Below are 15,150 nucleotides of genomic sequence, written 5' to 3'. Positions count from 1 at the left end.
ATTCTTTTTTTTTTTTTAATATTTTTATTTATTTCTAGGAGTGAGAGAGACAGCATGAGCAGGGGAGGGTCAGAGAGAGAGGGAGTCACAGACTGAAACAGGCTCCAGGCTCTGAGCTGGCAGGCAGCACAGAGCCCGACGCGGGGCTCAAACCCACGAACCGCGAGATTATGACCTAAGTGAAAGTCGGACGCTTAACTGACTAAGCCACCCAGGCGCCCCAGGCAGAACCTATTCTTGTAACATTCCTTGTACACTGTGCTTTCTAATTTCTCTTGCCATTTTGTTAACAGTTTTCGTTTATCAATATCTCTCATAGAGTATAGTCCCAAGAATGAAACATAGGCTACTACAGATTACAGCGAGACTATTATTTCCATGCTGTGGAGAATATGAACATAAATTAAACAAAATAGGAACGAAAACTAAAACAGGAAAAAAAGAAAATGGAATAGCCTAAAATTGGCCACATCCTTTTAACAGTCATACAGTTGGCAAAGGTTTAAGTATTAAAACTCTAGATCTCCTCCATCGAACTAGTATGAATCCACCCTGTGTTGCCTTTTCTGTTATGAAACTAGATCTTATGACTGAGTTGTCATGTCCGTGTTGGCTGCTAAGGACCTCAGCCAGAACTTGAAATACACTTTTTGCAAGTCTTAGAGTTTTCTATTTACTAACTAGTAAATCATCTTTCTTTTTTTTTTTTTTTTACCAAACTTAATAGTTTTCCACCATTGATCTTACTGTTTAATGTTTATATTGATCAGTTCCACAGATTTTTTTTTTTTTCGGGGGTGGGTGTTTGAGTGCTTTATTGGTTCAAGCAAAGCAAAAATGTTGAGGAACAAATTGTTTATGTTAAACAAAAAGTTTTTCTGATTTTTATTTATTTTTATAGAAATACAGTTGACATATAGTGTTATCTGAGTTAAGGTATACAGCATAGTGATTTGACATTTCTGTACACAGTGCTCAACTTGATGAGTGTAGTCACTGTACACAATTATTATAATATTATCAACTGTATTTCCTAAGCTGTACTTTTCATCCCTGTGACTTCTATAACTGGAAGTTTGTACCTCTTAATCTCCTTCACTTATTTTGTCCAACACTGTATCCCTGTCCTCTTTGGCAACCACCAGTTTGTTCTCTGTATTCATAGGTCTGTTTCTGGTTTTTGTTCGTTCATTTGTTTTGATTTTTAGATTCTACATATCAGTGAAATCCTATGGTATTTGTCTTTCTCTGATTTATTTCACTTAGCATAATAACCTCGAGGTCCATCCAAATTGGTGCAAGTGGCAAGATTACATTCTTTTTTGTGACTAATATTCGTGTGTGTGTGTGTACAGTTTTTTTTAATGAGATAAAATATAAATAAAATACAGGAATAAGAACTTAGCCTTTTTGTAGGTAAGTGTAAATTTTGTTTATGTTAACATTTTTTACATCATCTTTGTAAACACCATCTAAATGGCTATGTAATACTTGTTGATGGTTCAAGATTTACTTAAGCATTCCTCTAAAGCTGGACTTTTATATCTCCAGCTATCACTAATGCTGTAGTAAACATCTTTTTGTGTAAAACTTCCTCCATTTTTAGATAGTGTTTAGAATGCTTTTAGAAGTGTATAGTTTATATTAAACATACAATGACTACCTATATGCTTGAGGTTGTTTTATTAATTTTACTCATCCCTCCAATTAAGAGGGTTTTTATTGAACTGATGAATAGAAATATTATGGAAAAAATAGATCCTGTGTTAGGAAGACGCGTGAAAGGGGTTTTAGATGAGATTGTATCCTCAGATTTATAATTAAGCCTAGTGAAACTAAGTACTCTTCTTTTGTCTTTCAATAGCTGGATAGAACTTATACTGGCTTGCAGACTCTTGGAGCAGAGACGGTAGGTTTTTTCCTATAGTATTATTTGGGAATAAGTAGAATGAAAATTGATCTTCATTTCTAATTACGAAAAAAATGAGTGCCAAGTTTTTTAAACAGTTTTTCTTAATCCCTTTTAAAATTTTAAAACAGTGGTAAAAGTGCACATAAAATGTATCATTTTAGCAATATTTGTACAATTAAGAGGTATTAAATATACTCCCATTTTTATGCACATACTGCTGTCATCCATCTCCCAAACTCTCTCATCTTGGAAACTGAAACTGTACCCATTTACATTAACTTCCATTACCCTTTCTATTCATCTCCTGGCAGCCACCCTTCTACTTTTGGTCTCTGTAAAGTTTTGACTACTCTAGGTATCATATAAGTGGAATTATACAGTCTGCTTTTTTTTTTTCTTGATTGGCACATTTTACTTAGCAGAATCTTCTCAAGGTTCCTCTGTGTTGTAGCATGCATCAGAATTTCCTTCCTAAAAAAGGCTGAATATTATTCCATTGTATGTATATACATTTTGTTTATCCAGGTATCTGCTAATGAACACTTGAATTGCTTACATCTTTTGGCTATTTGAGTAATCCTGCTAAGAACACCATACATGGGTGTATAGATATCTGTTTGAGTCTATGTGTTCAGCTCTTTTGGATATACCCAAGACAGTGGAATTGCTAGATCATATGGTAGCTCTGTTTTTTGTGGGGGTTTTTTTTGGAAGATTTTTTTTAAAAGTAATCTTTACACCTAACATGGGGCTTGAACCCACAGTGCCAAGATAAGTAGTTGTACAGTCCACTGATAAAGCCATCCAGGCGCCCCATTGTAGTTCTGTTTTTAATATTTGAGGATAGCCACCCTTTCTATAGCAGCTGCACCATTTTACATTCCCACAAACAGTGCACGATGGTTCCAGTTTCTCCACATGTTTCCCAGAACTTACTGTTTTCTATTTTTTTGATAGTGGCCAAACTAACGAGTGTCAGGTGGTATTTCCTTGTGGTTTGCATTTTCCTAATGATCACTGATGTTGAGTATCTTTTCGTTGTTTATTGGCTGCTTGATGTCTTCTCTGGAGAAATGTCCAATCAGATCCTTTGCCCATTTTTGAATCAGGTGTTTGGTTTTTCGTTTTTGAGTTTAAGGAGTTCTCTCTATATTCTTGATATTAATTTCTCATCAGATCATTCTGTGTATTATTGCCTTTTCTTTCTGTTGATTGTATCCTTTGATGCACAGAAGTTTTTAATTTTGATGTAGCCTAGTGTTTGTTTTTTCTTTTGATGCCTGTGCTTTTTGTGTCATATCCAAGAAATCATTGCCAAATCCGGTTCATTAAGCTTTGACCCTATATTTTCATCTAAGTGTTTTATTGTTTTAGGTCTTATGTTTGGGTCTTTTGAGTTAATTTTTGTATATGGTGTGAAGTAAAGGTCCACTTTCATTCTAATGCATGTGGATATCCAGTTTTCCCAGAACCATTTGTTGAAAAGATAGTTCTTTTCCCAGTGATCTTGGCTTCTTGTGAAAAATAATTTGGCCCTACATATGAGGGGACATTTTATTCCAGTGGTCTATATGTCTTCTTGATGCCAGTACCACATGGTTTTGATTACTATAGTTTTGTAATAATAAGTTTTGAAGTCTAGAAATGAGACCTCCAACTTTGTTCTTCTTCCCAATACCCTTCCTTGCACTTTGTTGTTGTTGTTGTTGTTGTTATTAATGCTATCTCAGCAGTAGCCATTATAGGTAGAATTAGCTAATTAAACCTTATTCTGTTTAGAGAAATGTGCTTTGTTGTATCAAAAGATACTTATTGAGCATGTATTATATAGGAGACACTGGTCCTGTACTAGGGATACAGAGAGATAGCTGCTGTTCTTAAGGAGTTATACTCTTGATTGTGTTGAGAATGGGAAGAAGATATATAGTAAACAAAAAGAAATCAGATAATGTCATTTAAAATAAGTGTTATAAAGAAGAGAGTAGCTGGGGGATAAGGGAGTTGCTTTAGCTAGGTTGGTTAGGAAAGACTCTGAGAAGGTGACATTTGATTGAGACTTAATGATGAGAAAGGGTCAGTCTTACAAAGATTTATGGGGGAAAAGTGTTCTAAGGCATAGAAATAGCAAATAGAAAGGCCCCAATAATATGATTGGTTTCACTGAGTTATCTATCTATTAAACCAAACTAGATTACATTCTGGGATAAGTCCTTTAGTTCTTAGATTGAAACTGCCTTTGAAGTATGATTAAAAATCATTTGTCACGTCTCTTAGAGTACTACGCTCTTAGACAAGTTTGGGGCTTTCTGTGACACTGATGATGGATTCATGAGCCCAATTGTTGCCTGATTGTGTAGGTAGTGGATGTTGAGCTCCACCGACATTCTCTTGGAGAAGACTCCATTTATCCTCAGTCTTCCGAGTCAGACATCTCTGATGCCCCACCATCTTTGCCTTTGACCATTCCAGCCCCAGTGAAAGCTTCCTCACCGATAAAGCAGTCAAATGAGCCAGTACCTGATACTTGTGTGGAGAAAGGTAATATATTTTTCCTTAAAGGGAAATGAATTTTTCCTTGTACAGAGGAATCACAGTCTCTGGGGCATTCCTTTCTCTCATTTGTATAATATGATATTGAACTGCTGCCTATAGAGATTGAGGAGTGTATGGAAATTAAATTTTCCATAAGTAGGCATGCTGCCTCTACCTACACAGTCCAGTTGTGAAAATAGCCAAATCCTTATTCTTCTTAGGAAAAATTTTTCCATGAAGCTCTACATGCTTTAACAACATAAAACTCATTAAAAGGCATTAAATGTTAATTTGTTAATGATTTTAATGGTTTCATATATTATGTTACAGGAAGACTTTTTGGTTGTATGTCTAGTTGTGTGAACAGAAACTGAATGTTATCTAATCTTATTTAAAGTGCATGTAACAACTGACACCATAGAAATACAAAGGATTATAAGAGGATATTATGAAAAATTATATGATAACAAATTGGACAACCTAGAAGAAATGAATAAATTCCTAGAAACATATAACCTCCCAAAACTGAATCAGGAAGAAACTGAAAATTTAAAAAAACCAGTTACCAGCATTGAAATTGAATCAGTAATCAAAAAATGCCCAGCAAACAAGTCCAGGGCCAGACAGCTTCACAGGTGAATTCTACCAAACGTTTAAAGAATTATTAATACCTATACTTCTCAAACTACTCTAAAAAATAAAGGAGGAAGGAAAGCTTCCTGAGGCCAGCATTCTCTGAGGCCAACATTGCCCTGATACTGAAACCAGATAAAGACACTACAAAAAAAGAGAACTGCAAGCCAGTATCTCTGATAAACATAGATGCAAAAATCCTCAACAAAATATTAGCAAATCAAATCCAGCAATTCATTAAAAAAATTATTCATCATGATCAAATGGGATTCATTCCTGGATGCATAGGTAGTTCAGTATTTGAAAATCAATCAGCATGATACATCACATCAACAACAGAAAGGATAAAAACCATCTGATCATTTCAATAGATGAAGAAAAAGCATTTGACAAAGTACATCACTCCTGATAAAAACCTTTAGCAGAGTAGGTTTAGAGGGAACATACATCAACATGATAAAGACCATTTTTGTGAAAACCCACAACTAACATCATACTCCGTTCTCCTAAGGTCAGGAACAAGATAAGGATGTCCACTCTCACCACTTTTATTCAACATAATGCTGGAAGTCCTTGCCACAGCAATCAGACAAGAAAAATAAATCAAAGGCATCCAAATTGGTAAAGAAGAAGTAAAACTATCACTATTTGCAGATGACATGGTACTATATATAAAAAACCCAAAAGACTCCACCAAAAAAACTACTAGAACTGATGAATTCAGTAAGGTCACAGGATACAAAATCAATATACAGAAGTCTGTTGCATTTCCACACACTAGTAATGAAGCAGCAGAAAAAGAAATCAAAGAAACAATCCCGTTTACAATCAAACTAAAAGAATAAAATACCTAGGAGTAAACTGAAGGAAATGAAAGATCTATACTCTGAAAACTATAAAACATTGATGAAAGAAATTGAAAATTACACAAACAAGTGGAAAGATACTCCATACTCATGGATGGAAGAACAAATATGTTAACGTGTCCATACTACCCAAAGCAATTTAATGCAATCCCGATCAAATTACCAACAGCATTTTTCATAGAACTAGAACAAACCCAAAATTTGTATAGAACCCAAAGAGCCAAAGTAATCTTTTTTTTATTAAATTAAAAAAAATGGTTTTTTAATTTTTTCTGAGAGAGAGCAAGAGAGAGTGTGAACAGGGGAGGGTCAGAGAGACAGGGAGACACAGAATTCAAGGCAGGCTCCAGGCTCTGAGCTAGCTGTCAGCACAGAGCCCGACGCGGGGCTCATGGCGAGATCATGACCTGAGCCGAAGTCGGACGCCCAACCTACTGAGCCACCTAGGTGCCCCTGAAGCAAAGTAATCTTGAAAAAGAAGAATAAAATGTGTAGTGTCACAATCTCAGGTTTCAAGATCTACTACAAAGGAGTAATAACCAAAACACTATGGTACCGGGACAGCAGTAGACACATAGATGAATGGAACAGAATAGAAAACCCAGAAATAAACCCACACGTATATTGTCAATTAGTCTTTGATAAAGGAGGCCAGACTATGCAATGGGAAAAAGACAGTCTCTTCAACAAATGGTGTTGGGAAAACTGGACCGCAGCATAGAAAAGAATAAAACAGGACCACTTTCTTACACCACACACAAAAACTCAAAATGGACTAAGGACCTAAATGTGGGACCTGAAGCCATAAAAATTGTAGAAGGGAGTCCAGGCAGTAATTTCTCTGACACCTGGAGTAGCAACACTTTCCTAGATATGTCTCCTAAGTCAAGAGGAACAAAAACAAAGTAAACTGTTGGGACCGCATCAATAGAAAAGCTCTGCACAGCAAAGGAAACTGTCAACAAAACCAAAAGACAACCTAGAGAATGGGAGAAGATACCTGAAAATGACCTATCAGATAAAGGGTTAGTATCCAAAATATATGAAGAACTGATACAACTCAACACCATAAAAACAAATAATTCAGTTAAAAAAAATGGGCAGAAGGCATAAACGGACATTTCTCCAAAGAAGACATATAGATGGCCAACAGACACATGAAAAGATGCTCAACATCACCCATCGTCAGGGAAACACAAATCAAAACTACCAGGGGACATCACCTCACACTGGTCAGAATGGCTAAAATCAACAGCACAAGAAACAGTAAGTGTGGGTGAGGATATGGAGAAAAGAGGACCCTTGTGCACTGTTGGGAGGAATGCAGCCATTGTGCAGCCATTGTGGAAGAAAACAGTATGAATTTTCCCTAAAAAATTAAAAATAGAATAACCATATGTGTGATGCAGTAATTCCACTACAGGGTATTTACCCAAAGAATGCAAAAGCACAAATTTGAAAAGATACACGCAGCATTATTTACAACAGCCAAATTAGGAAACAGCTCAAGTGTTTATTGACTGATGAATGGACAAAGATGTGGTATATATGTACAATGGAATATTACTCAGCCATAAAAAGAATCTGACTTGTCATTTGCAACAATATGAATGGATCTAGAGAGTATAATGCTAAGTGAAATAAGTCCGAGAAAAACAAATACCATGTGATTTCACTCATTTGTGGGGTTTTAGAAACAAACAAACGAAAAAAAGACCAACAAAAAAATAGACTCTTAATTATAGAGAACAAACTGATGGTTACCGGGAAATGGGTAGGTGGATGGATGAAATAGGTAATGAAGATTAAGGGTGCACTTGTCGTGATGAGCACTGAGTAAAGTTTAGAGTTGTTGAATCACTACATTGTACACCTGAAACTAATATAACACCATGCATTAAACCATACTGGAATTAAAAATACAATATAAGATTCATCATCAGCAAATGTATTTTGAATACGGTATTTTTTCATTTAATAACTTAAGTATATCATTAAATCACTTTTATTATAAGATATAAAACTGGTTCTAAATGGCATCAATCTCTAAGCCTACATTTTAATGTGATGTTAATATTTTAGTCCTTTTATAAATTTTAACTATTCTTTAAATTTCAGTTGCACCTTCTTCATGGGCATTTAGCAAAATAGGGCATTATTAGATTAAGCAAATGCTTTTTTCTTCTTTTTTTTTAATGTATATTTTTGAGAGAGAGACACAGAACATAAATCAGGGGAGGGGTAGAGAGAGAGGGAGACATAGAATCTGAAGGAGGCTTCAGGCTCTCAGCTGTCAGTACAGAGCCTGACATGGGGCTCAAACTATGAGCTGTTAGATAATGACCTGAACTGAAGTCGGATGCTTAACCGACTGAGCCACTCAGGCTCCCCTAAGCAAATGCTTTCTTTTGAGTTTTTCTTTTTTTCTAAGTTAAAGTTTTTCAGTTTGTATAAAAAATGGCAGAACCTAATACACTTAATGTACTTTTTATATTATTCGTGCTTTATAGTTAATATTTTCTAAATTTTGAAAGAAGCATTTTAGTAAAATGATTCTAAACGTGTTAATTTACATTTCACCCAAAAATGTATAAAGGACTCATATATTCTGTCAATTGTGTATTTTCTCCTAGTAAGTGGTATAAAAATGATTGTTGAAATGATAAGGGATTTTTATCATTTCATTCTTTACCCATGACGCTAAGGTTTTATTTCTAAGCAATTTATGACTTATTTGCTTGTTTCATTTCAAATAGGGTTCCCAGCCAACACTGAAGCTGAGAGGCACACTACATTTTATTCTTTGCCATCTTCATTGGAACGAACACCCACCAAAATGACAACATCCCAGAAAGTTACCTTTTGTTCTCATGGCAATTCAGCTTTTCAGCCAATAGCATCAAGCTGCAAAATTGTACCACAAAGTCAGATTCCTAATCCTGAGTCACCTGGAAAGTCCTTCCAACCCATCACCATGAGCTGCAAGATTGTTTCAGGTAGATAGATGATGTGTATCAAGTTGATGTGTATAAAAATTGTTGGAATGACAAAAACAAAGTATTATGGCTTTTTTTAAAGTTCTTTTAAGTAGGGTTTTTGTTTCTGTAACAAGTGAGTTATTGATTAGCAAAGCTGTCACAAAACAAAAACAGAAGAAGTTCTTTCATATGAAAATAGTTACAAGGAAAAAAATGAAGTTCAAAGCACTCAAGTTTCATCTCCAGGAATTGTGCAGGTAAAATGTTTACTAGGATGTAAACAGCTAAGGATGTACCTTCAGCTAAGGTAGAAATTAAGTTTCTGGATTATATATGGAAACCTGAGTGACTACTAATAAAAATTTAGAGGCCTTTTGATGTGGAGTTAAAGTTTCAAAGGTGGGAATTGGCTTGGGATTGAAAGGTCTTTTATACTCTCTAACCACACTGGAAAATTACTCATTCCTGTTATCAGTGGGTAGTTCTGAGCCTTCACTTTTACTTTACTTGTCCACTGTCTCATGACAGTCTCATGTTAGGTAGGCTTCTAGTAGGAATATACTTTATGGTCTTGGCTGTACCACTTCAGAAAAGACATGAAAGAGAGTCTGTAGAAATATCTAGGCAGTGGGAGGCCTCTGTATATGAAGGGAAAGAAAAGGAGTCTTCAGTGCTAAGAACAGACAACTGAGCAGAAATAACCAAGTTTTTGAAATTCATGAAAGGAGAAGGACGTATAATTTTACCTACAAGTTAGAAGCATTTTGGAGCTTGCTGCTTCAGAGGTGAAATAGGCTGACATATAAATTGGTTTGAAATTTAGAGAAATTCATGGATGACAAATTTTCAGTCGATAAAAAAAACCATTGAGGATGTTTAGTGATACATGGGTAACCTTTGAGAGTGTTCTATGGAAACAGGTATCTCTGGATTGTAGCTCCGACATAGTATTGACAGACTTTTGTTTTGGGTGGACGAATTTCATATTTTCCTATTGGAGATTAATTATAAATCAAGATTCCTGCCTGGTTTGTAAGTCTAGCTGTTCACTTCTTTCCTCTAATTTAGTGTCTTTGAATATAACCATTATTTATAACAATCTGCCCAAGTTGTTAAGAGTTTTATTATCTAGGGATTAAACGGTTCCACACTGTTACATAAAGCTCTGCTTTTTGAACTTTAATGTGCCTTGGGATGAATGTATAGGGGAGAATCTTGTTAAAGCACAGGTTTATATTTAGTGGGTCTGGGCTAGCACCTCAGAATCTATTTTTTAAAAACTCACTGCTGATGCAAAGATGTGAAGAGGGAAATACACTAACCCCCGCCTCAGCTACACTGCTGCTGTTGCTCACTTGCTGAAATATACAGGCCCATTCTCTTTTCCCATTTAGCCCTGGTAGCTCTGCCCCTGTTTGCCCGGGTAGCCCTGCCCCTCTTGCATTATCTTCAGCATCTTCTTAGATGGATTGAGTATACCTCTTAGGCTTATTTTGTTTCTCTTTTCTCTTTTTTATTAATAAAGGTTCCCCCATATCCACTCCAAGTCCATCACCACTGCCTCGAACCCCAACTTCCACTCCAGTCCATGTGAAGCAAGGCACTGCCAGCTCTGTCATTAATAATCCCTATGTTATCCTGGACAAGCCAGGGCAGGTTATCGGAGCCACCACTCCCACCACAGGTGTGCATTTGATCTGTATTTGTGCGATCCACAAGGTCTGATCTTGGGTAAAGATGAAATCTTAGTGTGGACTTAGTAGCCATGTAATAGAAGAAAGAAATCTTCATCTATAAAAAAGAGGCGGGGATCTGGAATAGTAACTCCAGTGCATTTTCTCTGAGGGAAGGTTTACTTTTCATAGAAGTTATATTTTTTGGGAATTTACTTGTTTTCTTTTTAATTTCTAAAGAGTGAAAGTGAGGTATAATTAATTTTCAAAAAAAAAGTTGATTTTATTTTTATTTGGAATATATTCTTTTTGGGCCTGCAAGCAGTGTAGTTATTTTCTAAATTAAACTTTAGGACAAGAGTACCTTCGTGGACTATGTATGTGTTTCACTAGTCAAGTAAAAGTAATCTTTACCTTTCTGTGAATAAGGTAAATTTTGTGTGTGGGAGGGAAATTGAACTCTGCAGTTACAAAAAGGAACCTCTGATAGGAAGAATAAGAATTGGGTTCGTTGTGTTTGTCATCATAATCTATAACTAGAGAGTGCTTTTCAGGTTTTTTCCTCAGTATTTTCACTAACATTATTTTATGTAATGCCTTCAGTTAAACCATGTAAACACATGCATCTATGTATAAACTTTTCTGTAGCTTTAAGAGAAATAGTGAAAAGAAAAGTGACCATAATGAGGCTGATTTTTTTTTTTTTAACATAATTGATTTTAACACATGAATGTATGTTGGGTCTTTCTGGGTACTTTCTTGGAAAAGTTAGGCCCTTTAACAGTGACTATAATTGTGGAATTCCTTTAAAAAGTGCTGCTTTCAGGGGTGCCTAGGTGGCTTAGTTAAACATCTGACTCTTGATTTCAGCTCAGGTCATGATCTCATACGTAGTTCATGAGTTTAAGCCTCACGTGGGCCTCCACACTGAGCATGGAGTCTGCTTAAGATTCTCTCCCTCCCTCTTCCTATGCTCCTCCCCTACTCCTGCATGTTCTCTTGCTCTCCCAAAATAAATAAACTTAAAAAAAAAAAAAAAAGTGCTTCTTTTAGAAATTACTTAATAGCCTTTTGAATATGTTTAGAGATGCCAAATAGGTATTCTTTGAGGATGTTTAGTTTTAGGAATCAGCCAAAAGTCTTTGCAGGCAAGTTTGGTAAATGGAGCAGGTGATCAAATACCACTTTGTTCTTGATTTATTGTTGACTATAGATAATGAGACTTAGTGTTATCAGTCCCTAAAGGCAGTTGTACAGATGGAATATAAAATGTTTAGTGTTAGCAGCACTTTGGAATAGGTCTAGCCTCCCGAAACTACTTTGATGGAGCTAGCGTTCACTTGAATGCACACATACTGTAAACAAGTTGCAGAGTATATAATGTTTACTTACTTATTACTCTTCTACATGTCCTTACTAGCTTCTTGTCTATTTTTAGGTTAATGAGTTGGTCAACTTCTAGGAAGAATCTCTAAGTACTTTTTCTATAATAATTTCATGGTTGTGAGTTTTCATCCCTTGAAAATGAAAAATATTGGGGGAAAAAGGGAAGGTTGGTGGAAAATGCCTTAAAGTTACATTTTGTACATTTTACTTTGTACTTTATTTTTACATCTGCCTTGCTTATCAGGAAGTCCTACAAACAAGCTCTCTACTGCTTCTCAGGCCTCCCAAGGAACAGGTTCCCCTATTCCTAAAATTCATGGAAGCAGTTTTGTAACATCTACTGTCAAGGTAACACTCTTAGTGCATTATTACACTTGGCTAGGTTTTTTTTTTTGTTTTTTTTTATTTTATTTTTTTTATTTTTTAACAAATAGTTTATTGTCAAATTAGTTTCCACATAACACTCAGTGCTCATCCCCAAAGTGCCCTCCTCCATGCCCATCCCCCCCTCCCCCCTCACTTGGCTAGTTTCTAAAGACAGTAAGTTCAAGCTTAGCAAGAATTTCAGTAGAATTTTCAAGCTAATGAGAATCTTGAAAGACTATCTGGTTCAGACTCCCCTACCTTTCTCTTGACGTTTTCCGAGTGTAGAAAGTGTTTCTAGACACTTGCATCAGTTGGACAGTTGGTATCTATTTGAAAACTTACTATGATGAGATGGCAGCTGTTTTGAGGGGGGAGGGGTCAGCTTTGTTACAAATTTTTCCTTATGCATCTGGCAGTATACTCCTTTTCCTATATTTTTACCAACAAGGAGTAAATCTATATATTTTTCTACATGTCAGCCTTGTAGTTACTTGGAAATAATTTTTCCACAACTTTTCTTTCTTTCTCCCCTCCCCCCACCTTCTTCAGAGTAAGAAGGCCTTTAAAATTAGAACTTCAGATATGATCTGACTTGTTCAGCTTAGAGTGCTAGGTATCTGGTCACTGTTTAGCAAAGACAGCCCCTACCATTAGGTTAGTTATTCAGCTTACTTGTCATGTTTGTGGCTGTCTAGAGACTGAGGGTGAGAAAGAACTAGGAATTCAGAAATCATCTCCTACATGACTAGTGCTAACACATTTCTTATATGTGGGCACTTTATGGTGATAATGATACTGAATAGTTTTCTGGTCCATTGTGACATTTTTCTCTGAGTTCAGTGCTGCCTGTGAGCACTGTGTTACATGAATACCTAAATTGTAATAATTGCCTTGAAGGCTGTAATTCTCTGCCAGTCTGTTTTTTATTGTTGGTTGATCTTTCCATTACACAGTTAAGCAGTGTACTTAACTTTGTTACTTGTCCCTAATTTGTGGCAAATTGCCTCTGAAATTTACAATTTGTATTTCAGAATTAGAGACATATGACAGTAATTTTGAATGTTGATCTATGTTGCTTTTGTATTAACTCTTTAAGTTCTTTTTGTTGTCTTTTTAAAAAATCCTTATTGAAATATTTCTGCCTGTGTTGGGTATTTGGAGTAAAGATAACAAATCAAGTTGTGTGAGTACTATTGAAAGGGTATAAGTAGTAAAACACTCTAATGACCTGCTTCATGTATTTATTTAGTCCCTAGGCTCTAGGGATAGAAAAGAAATAAAGTACACTGCCGGTCCTTCTTTAGTGGATTACAGTATGGCAGGGGACTAGACACGTACACCAGTGAGTCAGTCAAATGTTAGAGGCATTTGATAGGAGTCTTTCCAGCACATGAGGAGCACAGATGAATAGGTTCTTGCCAGGTTATAGCCTTTCCTTGCTATTGGTTTCTAAGACAATATTAAGATGCAAGTGTGGAGGCTTGGAAGACTCCAAAGAGTTTTGAGCTTTTAGGTTTTTTTTTTTATGGTTATGTTGCTAGAGGATGTCACAGATTTATATTAAATATAAATGACTGGGATATCTGAAATCACTTATTTTATGTAATTGAACAGTGTGTATTTTTACATACACAGCAGGAGGATTCTTTGTTTGCATCTATGCCACCTCTTTGTCCAATTGGAAGTCACCCTAAGGTTCAGAGTCCCAAACCTATAACAGGAGGACTTGGAGCTTTCACAAAAGTGAGTATTTATTAGATCATTATCCCATGAGTTGATATGGTTTTGTTACATAGTAATTTTTGTGGCATACTGAAGTTGCTTGACACTACTTTACAACGTGTTACTTTTTAGTATGCCTTAATTCTAAGACCAGATCCTACACCTGCAACATGCTTTCATTTATTTAGTAATGTTCACAGAGCAGCCTTTGGAGTCCAGCCAGAGAGATGGATGGGTGTGTGTGTGTGTTTCTGCTGTTTGCCACCAAAATCCAGAACAAATGGACTAGGTTGGGTTTGCAGAAACACAGGATCAAATCCAGATCCTACTTTTGGTCCCTTTGATAACTCTTATGGGCTATATTTAAGCAGTATTTTTTTTTTTTTTAACTCTTCTGGTGGGTTTTTTTTTTTTTTTATAGAGCTTCATTAATCATTCATTCCTACAAACTGAATAGATTCAGATATTAGTGGCTTTTCTCATGGAATGTTTATTTAGTGTCATTATCATGTTTTTTGATAGGTAATCATCAAACAGGAACCTGGTGAAGCCTCTCATGTGCCTGCAACAGGAGCTGCCAGCCAGTCACCACTCCCTCAGTATGTGACTGTGAAAGGGGGTCACATGATAGCTGTGTCCCCTCAAAAACAGGTCCTAACTGCGGGGGAAGGGACGTCCCAGTCACCAAAGATTCAACCCTCCAAGGTTTGTGTTGGGTAGGGATGGAGAGGCCAATATGTAATTGAATGACATTTGCCTAAATAATAGGCAGGTGCTGACAGGATTCAAGTGATAGGGTTTCTGATTCCAGAAAAACCTGTAGATGGAAACCCTGTTGGTAAAGCAAGTCAGCCAGTGTTAAGCCCATCTGCTCTTGTAGTAATCTTTGACAAGAGCAGGGGCGTGTCATGTAAAGGGCTCCAGAATAGTTGAAGAGTAAAGTGAGTAGCTGACAGGACCAAGGTCTGCTGTTTTCTTTATTTCTGGTAGGCAAGTTCTACAGTTTACACATCTGATGTTCAGGCTGCATGACACTTTACAGATTCTTGACTCCCCCCCCCCCCCCCCCCCCCCCTCCTTCA

General features: G+C 36.3%; 1 protein-coding gene across 2 annotated transcripts in view; it reads left to right on the top strand.

Moving 5' to 3' along the window:
• YEATS2 (YEATS domain containing 2) overlaps positions 1 to 15,150 on the top strand; it is a 113,605-nt gene that overhangs the window by 54,651 nt on the left and 43,804 nt on the right. The window contains exons 10-16 of one of the 2 annotated variants that reach the window (XM_077754481.1): positions 1,865 to 1,913; positions 4,274 to 4,450; positions 8,700 to 8,939; positions 10,447 to 10,605; positions 12,225 to 12,328; positions 13,985 to 14,089; positions 14,591 to 14,773. In XM_077754481.1, coding sequence (XP_077610607.1) covers positions 1,865 to 1,913; positions 4,274 to 4,450; positions 8,700 to 8,939; positions 10,447 to 10,605; positions 12,225 to 12,328; positions 13,985 to 14,089; positions 14,591 to 14,773 — 1,017 coding nt within the window. Of the gene's footprint in view, positions 1 to 1,864; positions 1,914 to 4,273; positions 4,451 to 8,699; positions 8,940 to 10,446; positions 10,606 to 12,224; positions 12,329 to 13,981; positions 14,090 to 14,590; positions 14,774 to 15,150 lie in introns of both variants that reach the window. The other variant, XM_077754480.1, reaches the window with a different exon arrangement.

The sequence above is a fragment of the Crocuta crocuta genome, unplaced genomic scaffold (genome assembly GCF_008692635.1).
Source record: "Crocuta crocuta isolate KB4526 unplaced genomic scaffold, BGI_CrCroc_1.0 scaffold70, whole genome shotgun sequence".
NCBI lineage: Eukaryota > Metazoa > Chordata > Mammalia > Carnivora > Hyaenidae > Crocuta > Crocuta crocuta.
Note: the sequence above shows the minus strand (reverse complement) of the source record. Positions and strands in the feature narration are given on the sequence as shown.